Raw genomic sequence first — 13,641 nt, forward strand, 5'->3', positions numbered from 1 at the left:
TTATATATGTGAGTGGAGATATCACAATGAAATCTCTCTTGCACAACTTAATATATGCTGATAAACAGCAGCAACAAAGAATCCAGACTACTTAAATGACATTAATAAATCTAGATTCAAGATTGAAGCCAGCTCAAGCAGGAAAGTCCATGAGACTCTTTTCTCCAGTAAACTACAAAAAAAAACCCAAAAGCCAGAAGCGAAGCTTTGGCTCAAGTGATGAGTGTTAGCCTGAAGCAAAAACATCTCAGGGATGGCACCCAACCCAGGAGGTCAAGTCCCAGGACAGGCAAAAAAATAAAACCAAAACAATAACAACTAAAAACATAATATTTTATAAACCCTGATATACATAAAATCATGTAGTTTTAGAACTTTAATAATCACTTAAAAAGTCACTATACAAGAAGAAATCTTAAGAGTTTAAAATATATGATAGATAGCTAACCTTACAAGAACCACAGAATTATTACAAATGAATAAAATTTTATTTCTCAAATTGGCAAAATTAAAACATCTATGGATGGCAGACATCTAAGTTGTCATTTGCATTTATTGTTGGTTGAGCTTCGATAGAGTTTTAGAAAACAATGGGTTACTAAATCTCAAAATTGAAAGAGAAGATAGATCTATACCCTGCACCTATTCCTGAGCTGGTTATTGCATAGTTAGTCAGATATGTATGTAAACATTTACGGAAAATATTAAGAGTAGATTCCTAAGGGCCAGCATTGTATTATAATAATTAATAATTATTTAATTAAGTCTTCAGGGAACTTTATAAATTAAAGAGCACTCTACTTGTGTTTAAGGTGAGAACACTAAGTTTAACTTTCTACAGTGGGAACAAGCATAACATATGTGGTTAAATATGCAGATCATTTTGCTTTGTTCCTCTATTGAGGTAGGAAGAAAAGAATGGATTAGTTCCGGCTGATGTGGGTAGGATAGAAAAACTTGTGCCAAGAAGCAGGGATTAAATTAAGAGGGTCAGAGATGTGGAATGGGTCTTTTTCTGGGAGGTTGTTAATCGGAACAAAAGGAACTAAGATAAACTGTAGGGAGCCCCTAAGGTCTAAAGTGAAAATGAGGAATCTGGTGCAGGTTAACAGAGGCATTGCAAATTCACAAGAGCATTGACTCCAGAGATAACCTCCTTGCCCCTGTTTGGTTGCAAAATTAATCTGAATTATATATTCTTTCTAAAAACAAAATATTACCATTTGTAGTTTTTTTTTTTTTTGTCGGCCATGGGGCTTGAACTCTGGGCCTGGGCGCTGTCCCTCAGCTCTTCAGCTCAAAGCAAGCGCTCTACCACTTGAGCTACAGTGCCACTTCCGGTTTTCTGGTGGTTTATTGGAGGTAGGAGTCTCACGGTCTCTCCTGCCCTGGCTGGCTTTGAACCGCGATCCTCAGATCTCAGCCTCCTGAGTAGCTAGGATTACAGGCGTGAGCCACCAGCGCCCATTCAAAGTAAAAGCTTATAATGTAAATATAAATGGGAATGGAATTAGAAAACCTCATTTGAAAAGTAAATGAAGGCTTATGCCTGTAATCCTATCTACTTAGGTGGCTGAGATCCGAGGATCATGGTTTGAAGCCAGCCTGGGCAGAAAAGTCCCTGTGACACTCTGGTCTCAATTAGCTACTCAAAAACTGGAAGGGGCACTATGGCTCAAAGTGGTAGAGTTCTAGTCTTGAGCAAAAGAGGTCAGGGAAAGTGCCCAAGCCCTGAGTTCAAACCCCACAACTAACAAAAAAGAAAATTAAATAAAGGGAGACACAAGACTATGTTTGGCAGCTGGCACCTGTGTCTAATTACCTTTCAAGTTAATCTAAACAATGGTAGGCCATTGGGTTATACCTCCAAGGAACTTCTAGAACACTCTGAAGTGGGGTATCACTTTGAATTCAGCAAACAATTATTGAACTGTTTCCAATAGAATCTATTCTGGGCACTGGTGACAGAGTGAAGAGGGAAATGGATGGAAAGGAAAGGTATTGTTTGAGCTCAGTGGTGGAATGTTCTCCCATTTTCTTTTGAAAGCACAGGTAGTTAAGAGGCCACATCACATGTTTAAACTACTTCCATAGCTCTCCTTGTTTTGTCACTTTTATAACATATCTTGCTTGCAGTATTGACTCAGCCAAGGACAGATACCTTATCTTTTGCTGGATTGCCTTTCCAATCCAGTGGTTCCTATCAGCAAACCTTGAAGCTTTGATCAGCACTAGCTAGAAGTACTAGGAGCTGCTAGTACTAGCTAGAAGTACTTGGGATTTCTAATTTCTGTTTTAATGAACAATCATTAAAAAAGGAGAGCAAACTTCAGAACAATTCAATTCTAATGTAAGAGATGCTTGAGCTGACTAGCTGGCAGTCCACAGGCTTACTTAATTCTGTCTGAGACTCCTTCCATCCTTCTTCCGTAGCCACACTTTCACTGTACCTTTGCAGTTTTTGCTGAATTTTAAGTGTACATTTTAAATTTATACCAGCATTTTGTCTGATTACAAGACAGATTTAATATCTATTTATTTATTCATTTTTTATGTATATGCTGGTACTAGGGCTTCAACTTAAGACCTTGCATTCTTGCTTGATTTTTTGGCTCAAGGCTGAAGCTCTGTTACATAAGCCACACTTCGACTTCTGGCTTTTTGCTGGTTAATTGGAGACAGACTTCCTGTGTGGGCTGCGTGAACTGCAATCATCAGATATTAGCCTCTTGAGTATCTAGGATTAGAGTTGTGAGCCAGGAACACTTGGCAAATTTAATGAGTTAAAAACATCTAGCTTTTATTTGACAGTTAAAGAACAAAAAGAGGCAACACTATTCCAGAAAGCTTTCCCTCCCCACATATACATTATGTAAAAAATGAACTATGTAACTTGTGGGCAGGGACAGGAGGGGGAAACCAGGGGAAAATGAAGGAAGTGGTGACATTGTCCAAGAAGAATTGCATTCATTATGTGACTTATGGAATTATAACTCCTCTGTACAATTCCTTAATAATAACTATTTTTAAAAAGCTGTGGTAGTTTCACTGAGCCTAATATTGAAAGCTGATGATTACTACTCTTTCTTCATTTCAGGGCAGGCAATTTGATATTGGGTCACCATCGAATCTCAGCGTACCAGTAAGTAATTGCTTCCATTGTCAAGAATTTCACAATGTATGTTGTGTTGCTCAGAGACAATGCTCAGGTTTTCTTTCTTTGTTTCATTTTCTGTCAGTTGTGGGGCTTGAACTCAGCACCCAGGTGCTTTCCCTCAGCCTCTTTGTGCTCAAGGCTAGCACTCTACCATTTGAACCACAGCACCACTTCCAGCTTGTGAGTGGTTCTTTGGAGATGAGTCTCATGGGGACTTTTTCTGCCTGGGATGGCATTGAACTGTGCTCCTCAAATCTCAGCCTTCTGAGTAGCTAGGATTATAGCCAGGATGGACTGGCTCCCGGCCAATACTCAAATTTTTATGAGAATGAAAATTGGCAAGTAAAATCTCACTTATTCATCCTTGATGAAGCAATGTCAACTGAAAATAGCGAGAGGTCTGAATTATGGAATTCATTAAAAAATAAACTATGTTCAAAGCGGAAAATACATAAGGTGAATTCAAGTCTAAGAATTTGACTACATAGCTGAGATATGGATTTGGACAAATTGTTTTGTTCTGATACTTAGTTTTATTTTTGAGAGCATTATGCTTTATAGTCTCCAGTGGCTAGTAGGCAGCAGATTTTTCACATCATGTCCCCATTAGGTAGACATACCACCTTCTAGTTGTACCCTGCTTTTAGTGTGCTTGTGTGAGAATTGCCTGAGGACCCAAAATATACCTGTGCCATACTGTGCTAGACTTTATCTGCTGCCAGCTACCCAGTGGACGATGTGTCCTGTGCTGTCTGTTTTCCAGGCCCACTGAGGGTATGTTGCCTCTCAGCAACCCAGCTGCCTTGAGGGGAACCACACTGTGTCTTGGGTCTGTCTGTAGATATGGCAGCCCAAAGATCTTGATTTCTAAATCATCGGGTGATACTGTTGTTATTAAGCATTTTCAGGTGACAGGAGAAAGTCACATTTCTTCAGTCCTCATTGTTTGCTTGTTTCTTTAAAGAGTTTATTATTAAATAGTTGCAAAAGAGGTTACAATTTCAAAAGTCACCTTATGGCGTATACTACATTTTGATCAATGTGTTATTGTTTTTCTTAATTTTTATTACAAAGGTGAGTTGCATAATTCAGGTAAAGAGTACATCTCTTTTTGAACAATGTCACCCTTGCCTTGCTTTCTCTGTTATTAAATTTGTAGTGTATCCAAGGATGTCATTTTTGGAACTCTGTAGACCAGGAAAACTGCACTTTAATGTGTGTAAGTATTAACTATGTTTTAATTTTCTTTCTTTCTTTCCTCCTCCTCCTCCTCCTCTTCTTCCTCCTCCTCCTCTTCCTCTTCCTCTTCCTCCTGCTTCTTCTGTTGGTTGTGGGGCTTGAACTCTGGGCCTGGGCACTGTCCCTCAGCTCTTCAGCTCAAGGCTAGCACTCCACAATTTGAGCCACTTCCAGTTTTCTGGTGGTTAATTGGAGATAAGAGTCTCATGGACTTTCCTACTTGGGCTAGCTTTGAACCGTGATCTTCAGATCTCAGCTTCCTGAGTAACTAGGATTACAGGTGTGAGCCACTGGCTCCCAGCTTGTTTTAATTTTCATATTGATATTTCCATCCAGAGAAAATTTGTCTACGCTGATTCCTATTTTCATTTCTATTAATTCTCAACTTGAAAACCAAGCAGCCTGAATGATATATAGTAATGAGAAAAAAGAACAGCATTACTTTTTTTGTAGTTGTAAACAATAAGCTAGAACACGTTTATTAACAATCAATGGGCAACCACTTGAGATTAACATTATTAACACATGAAGAGGCAAAGAAATGTTTAAGCAAGCTGAAGATGCCCAAATTATTCCCAAAGTATAAAGTTATTATTATTTTTGATAGCCATAGGGCTTGAGCTCAGGGCCTGGGCACTGTCCCTGAGCTTCATTTGCTCAAGGCTAGCACTCTATCACTTGAGCCACAGTGCCACTTCCAGCCTTTTCTGTTTATGTGTTACTGAGGAATGGAACCCAGGGCTTCAGGCATGCTAGGCAAGCACTCTACCATTGGGTCATATTCCCAGCCCCAACTATAAAGTTCTTGTAGTAGAACTTAGTAGAAACTTTCTTAAGTTTCCTAGTTCTGCACTTCTCATGGTTTTTTTTTTTTTGGGTCCAGTCGTGGGGCCTGCACTCTGGGTCTGGGTGCTGTCACTCAGCTCTTCAGCTCAAGGCTAGCACTCTACCACTTGAGCCACAACTCCACTTCCGTCTTTTTTCTTTTTGCTTATGTGGTGCTGAGGAATCGAACCCAGGGCCTCAGGCATGCAAGGCAAGCACTCTACCACTGAGCCACCTTCTCAGCCCCACTTCTCATGTTTTTATGTATGATTATCTAGGGTCTTGTTAAAATGCAGATTTTGACCAGTAGGCCTGGATGGGTCCTGAGATTCTGTGCATATAGTAAGCTCCCAGTGATGAGAGAGATGCTGGTGATCCTTAGACCAAAATTTGGGAAGGAAGCTGCAGGTTATGTTCATGTTCAATGTTTCTTTGTGGGGAACATGGTAATAATATAACCCTGAGATCACAAACACCCGGTTTTCTCTACATCATGTAAAATATGCATTATGCATTCCAGATACTCTATTTCTCATTTTTAATTTAGTCTGGCTTGGCCACTTAATGTGTAACATAGTTACGGCATATCACTCATTGCTTTTTTTTTTCACTCATTGCTTTTATTGCTTTCCTCAATAGTAACTTAGGGGCTGGGAAGGTGGCTCAGTGGTAGACTGCTTGCCTTGCTATGCCTGAGGCCCTGGGTTCAATTCCCTAGCACCACATAAGCAAAAAAAAAAGCCAGAAGTGGCGCTGTGGCTCAAGTGGTAGAGCACTAGCCTTGAGCTGAAGAGCTGAGGGACAGCTCCCAGGCCCAGAGTTCAGGCCCCACAACCGGACCCAAAAAACAAACAAAAAATAGTAACTTAGTATAATAATGGAACCTCATTCCTAAGGATAATGCTGGAAATAAGTATTTTTACCTCATGGATGAAAATTTTATAATATGAAAGTGGGTTCCTCTGAATATTTCATCACACATATGATATGTGATTTATTTTGGCAAAAGCAAAAAGGATTGAAAGAATTAGAACATAGGAGTTTTTGCACCTATTTTTTAAAAATGTCTTTCTAATAGAGAAGGAGGAGGGTTGAAGGTATGGCTAATGTGATAGAACACTTGCCTAGCAAGGGAATGGTGTTCAAACCCTACTATTGCCAAAAATAAAAAAATCAAAATAAATGAAATTCACAAAGAGCACACAGTGAATGCACTTACATATGGTTCACAGATAGAAAAAAACCAATACAAACCAGACTGTGTGTGCTATGCGGCTCAGGATAAGGTCACCTTGGACAGGATGGAGTGAAAATAATAAGGAAGTGGGGAAACAGGGAGGCTGGAAAGTTCTGTTGACTATGACCATTATATGAAAATTTGACATCTGAATAAATATGATATGTGCACTTCTGTATATCTGCTATGTTTATGTGTGCTCTGTTTCTATTAAGGATAGATTAAAAAAAGTGAGTTCTTTTGTTTAACTTGTTCATTGGAGGTTACGGAGACTTGAATCATAGTAATCCTAAGATATTCGTAATTATGAGTCAAATTATGATAGTGAACTTTAAATAAGGATATTGAACCCTCCTGGACAGAGTCTTCATAGTTTTTTCTCATCTAATGTGTTTCTTAGGAACATGTGTAAGAGGAGTTACTTATGCTCACAAATTGATGCTGGACTTAGTATCTACTATATAATTGTCACAAACTGCCACTTAATTAGTTATTTGTCTAGTTATTTGTCTCTCCAGTCTTTTTTCAGACTATATCTCCTGTACTGACCGCAGAGTGGGGCACACATATCTCTGAGTGCAGAGTGTAGAGTGCAAAATACCTTTCGTTGCTAAGCAACAATACAGGAAGAAATGTGAATGACAGACAAATAATCTGGGCAGAGGAGCCTGCTGGATTTTACTAGACAGAGCTACTAATGGTTTTCATTTCAATTAGTCTCATCTAAGTCCATTCCTTAGTCTGGTCTGTTACAGATAACTCTTCCTTAGTTGATCAAAAATTTCTAGTATAGCTAGGAGACGGTGACTCATGCCTGTAATCCTAGCTACTCAGGAAGCTGAGATCTGAGGATCGAGGTTCAAAGTCAGCGTGGGCAGGAAAGTCTATGAGACTTTTATCTCCAATTAAGCACCAGAAACCAGAAATAGCACTGTGGCTCAAAGTAGTAGAGCACTAGCCTAGAGCAAAAAAGGACAGAACCCAGACTCTATGGCCAACAAAAAACAAAACCAAACACAAAATTTCTAGAAGGGGGAAATGGGGCAGGGTGGGTGGGTGGAGAAGATGGGAAGGGATGGGAAGGGGAAACAAAGGAGGAGGCAACAATGCTTGATAAGAAATGTACTCATTACCTTGCCTGTAAAATTGTAACCCCTCTGTAAGGTATTTTCACAATAAAAAAATTTCTAGTAGATAGTTTTTTCAGTGACGTAAACAATTTTTAGAGTTATTTGTACAAAAGCCTGAACACAGGTTTATACAACTCTGAGTTCCTTTTTAATTGTTGTTGCTAGCTTTATTTTTTTGTAAAACTCAATGGTGGGGAAAGAAGTTAATTTGGAGGAAATGTACAGCTAAGTATCATTAAAATTATAACATTCAGAATTTTAAGTAAGTTTTACTTTCTTTTTTCTATGCAGAATGATACCTATGTTGCCATTTGCGAGGTGAGTTGATACAAAAAAGATGTTATCAAAACCAATGTATTTGCCTGTAATCCTTAAAAAATTATTAACTTAAGAAGGATTGAAGGTGTGACTTAACTTGATAGAGCATTAGCCAATAAGCAAAAACATCACATACTGAGTTGGACTCTTGGTGTCAGACAAAAGAAAAACGCAAAGAAAAAATTAAAAATGAAGAAATGGAAGTCAATCTAAGTACACAGAGGCCTTCCCTAGGTAATATTATACTACTTTGGGCATAAAAACTGCATCATCCATTGTAGGTACAAATATTTGTTGTTTTATATAACTTTGTACATTAAATATGTATAAATATATAATGAATAAATATAAAAATATATCGGGGCATATATGTGTATGCACATATTTACATATAGAAATATACATTCATTCTTTAGTTCTAGGAACCTCTGTGGATACCAAAATCCTTGGATATTCAAGACCCTTATATAAAAAGTGCAGTAATTAGAATGAACCTGAGTACAACACACTGTAGGTCATCTCTAGATTACTTCTAATCTAGTACAATATGAATACTGTATTGTTTTGGAAACATACAGAAAAGAAAAAAGTATGTGTACATGTTTAATCAAGATACAATTAAAACTACTTTTGACCATCAATTGGTTGAATCTACCTATGTAAACCCTGCTGATGCTTAGATTGACTGTCTATTACTCTAATCTGAGTTTTCTTTTCCCAAACCAAGAGTTTTCTATCATGAAATCTACTGCATTAAGAGAACTCTTTAACTCAATTTCTTCATTATTCAACAAAATGCATTTTGAAACACAGGTCCCTGCTCACTCCCCCTGGCTGCTTTGATACTACGTGACTTTCTGATAGCTCTGGCTCTCCTCCAAGGTTCTCTCTGCCCTCTTTTTTTAAATTTCTCCTCTTCAGAAAGGCCTTGTGTAGAGGGGAGGTTGTAGGTGTGGCTCAGTTGTTAGAGTGCTAGCCAATGAGCAAAAGCATCAGGTACTGAGTTCAGAGATCTGATCTTGGATCCTCCTTCCTCCCCCCACAAAAGGAAAGAAAAGAAAAGCCTTGGAGTCTTTGATCTTTTTCTACTCAGTCATCATCACTAAAATGATATGTCCTGGATTTTATCTCCTCAGAATTAAGTTTATTTGATAGTAGTTGATACGAAGAAGCTGTATTATTTCTCACTTTAACACTTCAGTTCTGTTTAAATGCCCTTGAAATAAAAACACAGAACTATCTTATTCTGTACGGGACACCCTTTGTTTTAAGAGAATATATACATAGTGTGTTTTCCCAGTTATTGCAATTATAAATTGAAGGAAAGCAGGGAAATTGATCATAGTTTTACAATGTGTGCTTTTGCTTCAAGTCTTTTTTTCCTTCCTTCCTTCCTTGTTTTCCTATCTTCTTTCCTTCCTTCCTCCCTTCCTTCTACCTTTTTTTTAAAAAAAAAAACAACTGTGAAACGTGGTCAAAAATAGGGAAATATCTTTTCAAATCCCATTAACAAGTAGGAACTCTTAAGTTTTAAAATTGATGTTTAGATATGAAGATACACGTGCATAAAAGACTTTCAAATGTCAAGTTGTAATTGGAAGCCTATCAGCAACGTTAGCACTAAGGCTACATTGGTTCACATGCTGTCTTTTCTTCCATAGCGAGAGTCATGTGACGTTGGCTGTAGCATTGCAGAAGGTGCCCACGAAGATCAAGTACTAGGTAAGGAAACACAACCAGTAATGAAGCCTCTCCAGGGTTTGTTCTTATGAAAGAATAATGAAGAACCTCTTCAAATATTCTGGCTTCTACATTTCAGTAGAATAAAAAAATATTTATAGAGAGCTGAGCACCAGTGGCTCATGCCTGTAATCATAGATACTCAAGAGGCTGAGATCTGAGGATCACAGTTTGAAGCCAGTCCAAGCAGGAAAGTCCCTGAGACAATTAGAGATAAGAATCGCCATTTAACTACCAAATAAGTTGGAAGTAAAGTTGTGGCTCAAAGTGACTGAAAGTACTAAGGGACAGTGCCCAGGCCCTAAGTTCAAGCCCTGTGACTGACAAAGAAAAAACAACAACCCTTCCTAGTAACTATGCAATATTAGGTGGATAGTGTAAAATTGTTTTAACAACTTGTTTATACAATTCTTTTAGAGTATGAGTATAATCAATGTTTTATTTTAATTTCTCATCAGCTATGGAATAATATCTATGTACCCCTAACAAATGAGATGTGCTAAGTCTAGATATGAAAGCATTGGAGACAGATGCAAATGGCTCATGCCTGTAATCCTAGCTACTCAGGAGGCTGAGATATGAAGATCATGGTTTGAAACCAGCTTGGTCATGAAAGTCCATGAGCCTTATACCCAATTGACTACAAAAAAGTTGGAAGTGGTGCTGTGTTTCAAGTGGTAGAGTACTAGCCTTAAGCATAAAAGTTCATTGAGTTCAAACCCTAGGACCAGCACAATGGAGCATACAGACCCTATCTTTAGGGTTTAAAATCTTTATTGTTATTATAAAGGTGGTGTACAAGGGGATTAGAGTTACATAGGTCAGGTAAAGAGTAGATTTCTTTTTTTTTTTTCAGTCATGGACCTGGGTACTGTCTTTCAGTTTTTCAGCTCAAGGCAAGCGCTCTTGAGCACAGAGCCACTTCTGATTTTTCTGAGTGGTTTACTGGAGATAAGAGTCTCACGGCCTTTCCTGCTTGGGCTGCCTTTGAACTGTGATCCTCAGATCTCAGCCTCCTGACTAGCTAGAATTACATGCATGAGCACCTGGCGCCCAGCTAAGAGTACATTTCTTTTTGGACAATGTCACCTTATCTTTAGGTTTTTATTTTTATTTATTTATTTTTTAGTTTTTTTAAATTGTGAACATACTGTACAGAGGGGTTACAATTACATGGGCAAGATAATGGTACATTTCTTATCAAGCATTGCAGCCTCCTCCTTTGTTTACCCTTCACATCACTTCCCAGCCTCCCCCCTCCCCCCCACCTAATCCTCCCCCCCCCCAAATTTGTAAAGTTCGTTTTCGACATGACAACTTGTACTTCTCATTGTTGCAACGGGTCTTTAGGTTTTTATAATGAATCATTTTGCACACGAGCTAAGACTTCATTTGTCACTAATGAATCTGTTACCTCACCCACTTACTTATGGCTCTGTTGTCTTATTACATGTTAGATTTTAGATTGTTCATGTCCTTTTCCACATGGTAAGAAATGATAATAGCCAATAACACACTAAAATAACAAGAGATATTTTTATTAGGAATTTTTGTCAGACACTGTTCCCATTAATTCATAAAAAGCACCTTTTATCTGCAGAGATATAAATCCTATTACTACAACAGAGAAGAAAATTGAATTGGGAGAAAAGAGGGAAGTAGTGACACTGTTAGAAAAGTAATGTACTCATTACTTGACCCATGTAACTGTAACCCCTCTGTACATCACCTTTGCAATAAAAATAAATTTAAAAAATCGAAGCATAAAGTTTACATGTTTTCTTGGGGTCCGATAGATGATAAGAGATACAGCTGCTATTGCCACCCAGCTGTTTGACTGCAGAACCTTTCTTTGTGGGTGTGTGCTCTTGTTCTGGGGCTTGAACTCAGGGCTTATGTGCTGTCCCTGAGCTTTTTTTTTCCCCTTAAGGCCAATGCTTTGCCACTTGAGCTACTGCTCTTCTTTCAGCTTTTCAGTGGTTGACTGGAGATGAGAGTCTCATGGACTTTACTGCCTTAGTTGACTTTGAATCCAAATCCTCACATCTCACTTTCCTGAGTAGTTAGTATGACAGAAGTGAGCCACAAGCACCTGGCTACAGAACCTTTCCATAACCATGTGCCATGTCTCAAAAGTACCTAGTTCCATTCAACTCATTCCATTTGACTATCTTATTTTAGAATAAATATACTTTTATCTTTGATTTTCCATATGTATCACCATAGCTTTGAAATGTATCTATGTTCAGCTATGAAATTTACATTTACTTATGCTTATAAAACTGGTTTTCTATTCTGCCTTCAATCATTGCTAATGGCCACAAGTTATCTTTCCTTATCTGTTGTCAACTTTATATTGAACCTCTCTTCCAGGGGTCTGTAGCGTGCATCATAAAAAATGGAAAAAAGTAGAGGTGCTTTGTTTTATACAGTGGTCAAGGTCCCAAATGACCTGCTAATACAGAACTCAAAGGAGAAGGATTGTTTCAGGGTTTTTTTCTTTTTTTCAGGTTGAGCTCTCAGATAACAATGACTTTAGTTTTCCTGGATTTTAGAGTACAGACTTTAATTCATTATATGTAATGATGAGAATTGCATTCGTTTTTATGTAAAAGAATGAATTCTTAGGGATTTGTATTTCACCATTCATTTTAATCTCCCTAACAAATCTACCACATTTTTCTCAATTAGTATAGTGTTTTTTCCTGTTAAATCTAAAAAAACAAATGTAAGAATTACATTAATCACATCTTTGGAAAAATAGAAAAGCTGAAATAAGATAAATTTTATTCCAGTGTATTTAATTAATACTGTATCCAGCAAATAACACCCAATAAACATATACCACAAATGATCATGTCTCTAATGTTTAGAAGTCATGACATATTTTGTAATACAAAAGAGCAGAGTACAGAGTCTTTTGCATGAAGACAATAATGGTGTTTCTTTGGCTTTTGATGTTTGGAATTTGAAGACATTTTCAGGATAATTGCAGTGCTACAATAATTATTGCAGTCACTCTAAGCCTCAACTTTCTTCAGCTGTCATTGTAGATGTACTGAATTTGATAAGGCAGTAGTTTTGTACATATACCAAATAAATTGTGGAAAAGAAGCGCAGTGATAGTAGAATTACAGTATAAAATTTCAAAAATACTTTTGGGATGATGGATGATTCTTCTATGCCACAGACATGCTTTTGGCATCTGCTTCCCTTGCATGTAAAAAAATGATGCCCTGTCAGCCAGGCGCTGGTGACTCACACCTATAATCCTAGCTCAGGATTCTGGCTGAGATCTGAGGATCATGGTTCAAAGCCAACCCCGGGCAGGAAAGTCTGTGAAACTCTTATCTCCAATAAACTACCAGAAAACCAAAAGTGGTGCTGTAGCACCAAGTGGTATAGCTCAGGCCCAGAGTTCAAGCCCTATGACCGAACAAAAAAAAAAAAAAAAGAAAGTGGTGCCCTAAGATAAAACCAAACGGTCTCAGCACCTTCCACACTACCTGCCTATAAAAAGAAAAGAAAAAGTCTGCCTCCAATATGTGCTTCTGTTTACTATGCAGGTGAGTTACTACAGTAGGAGAATGAATGCACAGAGCCCCGGGTCAAGAGGGCACACTCCATCCTGTTCTGTTGAACAGGAGTGTATGGTAAGTGAGATATTGTTTCCTCTCCAGAAGACACAGAACTTCCTTCAGCCCCGTTTGCATCTTCCATTGGAAGCCATAGTGTGGCACTGCGGTGGAAACCTGCGAACATCTCTGGAGTAAAATATATCATTCAGTGGAAATATGCACAACTTCCAGGCAGCTGGACTTACACAGAGGTATGCAAAGTTGCCTGCCTTTCCTTCCTTCCTTCCTTCCTTCCTTCCTTCCTTCCTTCCTTCCTTCCTTCGTTTTTTTCTTTCTTTTGTCATGGGACCTGAACTCTGGGCCCGAGCATTGTCCCTGAGCTCTTCAGCTCAAGGCGAGCTCTCTCCCACTTGAGCC

At 38.3% G+C, this 13,641-nt stretch overlaps 1 protein-coding gene across 2 annotated transcripts in view; it reads left to right on the forward strand.

The window, feature by feature from the left end:
• Ros1 (ROS proto-oncogene 1, receptor tyrosine kinase) overlaps positions 1-13,641 on the forward strand; it is a 95,850-nt gene that overhangs the window by 3,766 nt on the left and 78,443 nt on the right. Inside the window, exons 2-6 of one of the 2 annotated variants that reach the window (XM_013032802.1) lie at positions 3,098-3,142; positions 4,317-4,376; positions 7,880-7,906; positions 9,568-9,628; positions 13,327-13,475. In XM_013032802.1, coding sequence (XP_012888256.1) covers positions 3,098-3,142; positions 4,317-4,376; positions 7,880-7,906; positions 9,568-9,628; positions 13,327-13,475 — 342 coding nt within the window. The remainder of the gene's footprint in view (positions 1-3,097; positions 3,143-4,316; positions 4,377-7,879; positions 7,907-9,567; positions 9,629-13,326; positions 13,476-13,641) is intronic. The other variant, XM_013032801.1, reaches the window with a different exon arrangement.

This window comes from Dipodomys ordii, unplaced genomic scaffold (genome assembly GCF_000151885.1).
Source record: "Dipodomys ordii isolate 6190 unplaced genomic scaffold, Dord_2.0 Scaffold157, whole genome shotgun sequence".
NCBI classification, from domain to species: Eukaryota; Metazoa; Chordata; class Mammalia; order Rodentia; family Heteromyidae; genus Dipodomys; species Dipodomys ordii.